Consider the following 3,056-nt stretch of genomic DNA (forward strand, 5'->3'; position numbering starts at 1 on the left):
AAGATTTAAGCTAGGGACAGAAAAATGGTGACTCTCCTCCACCTATTCGTTTCTCTACTTGCAAGGAGATGCCAGCATTTCAAACAGCAACAACCAGATGGGTTTTTATCTTGCCTGGCATCATCTCCTTTTGTCTTCCTATCTGAAAGCATCATTCCTTTAATTCAGAAGTAGACACAGGGTATGTTGGATAAAATAATCTCTTAAATATGACAGGGAAAGCCACTCAGGAGGAACTGAAATTTGTGAATTGTCATTAGAAATGGCAACAAATACAGAAGACTGTTTCCTGATTATGAGTTTCACATGTGCTAATAACTTAGTCACATAATAGGTAATCCAGCCAAATCTTAGAGCTGGTGCCTAATCTACCTTTGTGATACATAATTTATTTCTGCATGGCAGTCTTATTGAAACTATCTGGCTATTATATTAAGGAAATTTGTATAAAAGTCCACAGCTTTTTTTGAATATTCCACTAAAATGCACTTGGGAGAAATGTTATGAAAATAACAAAGGTCAAAATTACAAGTTTGAGGCTTGATTAGCACAATATTAACAACACAAAAATTCTGCTGTGAGTGCAGAGAAATAGTTGTCAAATAGGAACCTAGAAGGTGATCTTCAATTGTAAGTATTTTCATTTCTCTCTATGCTTGAATGTTCTCAGAGATCACAAAACTACTTCTGAATATTTACAAAAGAGAGAAGAGGTCTGTGATGGTTAATCCACTGCACATTTACAGGACTATTAAATCATGTTTACTTTAACTGCTAGGTGAACATTGTTCATCATCATTCCTTACGGACAAGAAGAATTCTCAGTTTGTCCAAGCGCTGATGAAGTCTGAAAGCTAATGACTGTTATGAGATTAGTTTTCCTGACACACAGCAAGAAGTTGCCTACCATGTGAAACAAAAGGATGTCTACCACCGAAGTCCTTCAGACAGTAACAGCTACTATCTCTGTTAGCTAAGCTAACTGCTACTATATTCAAAAGCAAATTAAACAATATATTTTCAGAGTGCTTCAGAATGCATAGAACAAGCTTTTTGATCCCCAGATGACAAGCTTGTCTGCTAGCAGCCAACAGCTCCTCAACCTCTGTTGTGTCAATTTTCCTTCCAGACAAGCTCTTCCTTATCTATTTCTTGCCTCAGCCTTTCAGCCCCTATGATTCTGTATTTTCCCTGTTTAAATAAGCAATCACAGATAAGGATGTCCCTCCCAGGAAGAGAAATGTTCCTATTTTCATTAAAGAAAAATACTAGACAGAGAGAAGGCAAGACAGCAGTAAAAACACAAAGAATACGCATCCTTTTCACAACATATGGTTTAACTCTGTGAACAGTTCCTGTTCAGACACAAAAAACCCTGCAGAATTACAGAGGGCACAACTGCACAGATCAGTTAATATGTTATACAGCCTATTTTAACCACTGCATGCACACAGCACATAGGTGAGGGAGACCGCACGCATATATTGAGTCAAATTGTCCAAGAAGAGGAGCAAATGTTGACCTATGTGCAAGAGTAGTTTCCACTAATACTGCAAATCATCTGCAGCAGGCTGAAAGCGCAGATTTAGCTCTCACCTCACGCATCAGAGTCAATTTCCTTTTCTCCAAGGAATCGGCAGTCAGTTGTTTTTGCTTCTTCCATTTTCTTTTCAGTGCCTTCTCTTGTAGTTCCAGATGTGCCAGTGCTTTGTTTTTTGATTTGTGTATTTCATGGCGACGCAGCTATGTAAACATGAAATAAACCATTTAAAAATCAAGGGACAATCTAAAGCAAAACTTGCAAGGTAATGCCAACAGGGTCTTCTTGATTTTATCATTCATGTGCTGAATACTATTTAGGTTAACTTCATGGTAGTACCAACGACAGCCTCACAAACATCCAGAAATGTAAAAGGCCAAAAATAGCAGCCAAATTTAAAGTGGTGTCAAAGGTGAATGGGAAAAGACTAAGTTTCCATCTGCCCTACACCACTGACTCAATAAGAGTTTTCTCAGATGTAAAGGGAGGAAAAAACCAAACACTACCACTTGTAAGATAGGAATATATAATGCATTTTCCTGATTTAACACTAATGTCAATCACCAACGATACTCTCTTCTAATAATTATATATATATATATATATATATATATTCAGTTTAAATACAAATTAAACAAATTATGTGAGGTGCTTGCTACAGCGTCTGGAGGATATCAAGCCAACCATTTATAGAATCAAGTCTCTTCCTGCTGTTGTGCCCATCTATCCTGACTAACCTGTCAAAATTTATAAGCAACAACAGCTTATACCAGATACTCCATCCTGGTAATCAGTGCTAGCAAGGAAAATGAAGTGAAATTAATGTATTTTGCGATGAAAAGGTCATTCAGTATTAAGAAATGATGTTGTTTAAATGAAAATGGAGTATCCTCAGCATTACAGAGAATCCTACAATAAATCCTGTCTTTCAGTCCTTCCAGCAGAGATGAGACTTAACTTCAACTATCGCACTTGAGTTTTTAAGTATTTATGTTTCTATGCTGGTATACACTTTATAGTAACATAAGCTACTGCTGCTACTTCCCAATGGAAACAGAAAACTGAAAAACACCAACTGCCAGAGCTGAGGCTGCATGGTATCATAAACAAAGAACTAAAACTGAAGAGCCAATATTTTCAGAAGCTTATAAAGGGAGATTAAACACTGGCAGAAAATACCCCCATAAGTATGGTAAACACTTATGTTGGATAACCAGCCAAATCTCCTTGGTACAGAGAAGGAGTACTGATTGCTATTGAACTTACAATATCCTCAGAAGTTGCACGGTGGACTGTCAAATCCTGGAGGGTGCTCTGCGAACAGGAACCAGAGAACACGTCAAAATCCAGAAATGAGGACGAACTGATTTTTTTTCAAGTTTCATCTTAAAAAACCCAAACCTCAACGACCATGTATTGAGCACAAAGCGACAAAACGGTGCATTTTTACGGCGCCGCGAAGCATTCCGCCCTCAGCGAGGCCGGCGCTGGGCAGAACCGCTGCTCCTATCAACTC

General features: G+C 38.1%; 1 protein-coding gene across 3 annotated transcripts in view; it reads right to left on the minus strand.

Annotated features, from left to right (window-relative positions):
- SPICE1 (spindle and centriole associated protein 1) overlaps positions 1-2,970 on the minus strand; it is a 23,240-nt gene extending 20,270 nt beyond the window's left edge. The window contains exons 1-3 of one of the 3 annotated variants that reach the window (XM_026849302.1): positions 2,951-2,970; positions 2,807-2,854; positions 1,597-1,743 (exon numbers count right to left, since the gene is read on the minus strand). In XM_026849302.1, coding sequence (XP_026705103.1) covers positions 1,597-1,743; positions 2,807-2,854; positions 2,951-2,953 — 198 coding nt within the window. In that variant the 5' untranslated portion in view covers positions 2,954-2,970. Of the gene's footprint in view, positions 1-1,596; positions 1,744-2,806; positions 2,855-2,950 lie in introns of those variants that run through there. The other 2 variants (XM_026849308.1, XM_026849316.1) reach the window with 2 other exon arrangements.
- Positions 2,971-3,056: the final 86 nt, after the last annotated feature.

The sequence above is a fragment of the Athene cunicularia genome (genome assembly GCF_003259725.1).
Source record: "Athene cunicularia isolate RWA chromosome 1 unlocalized genomic scaffold, athCun1 chr1_part1, whole genome shotgun sequence".
NCBI classification, from domain to species: domain Eukaryota; kingdom Metazoa; phylum Chordata; class Aves; order Strigiformes; family Strigidae; genus Athene; species Athene cunicularia.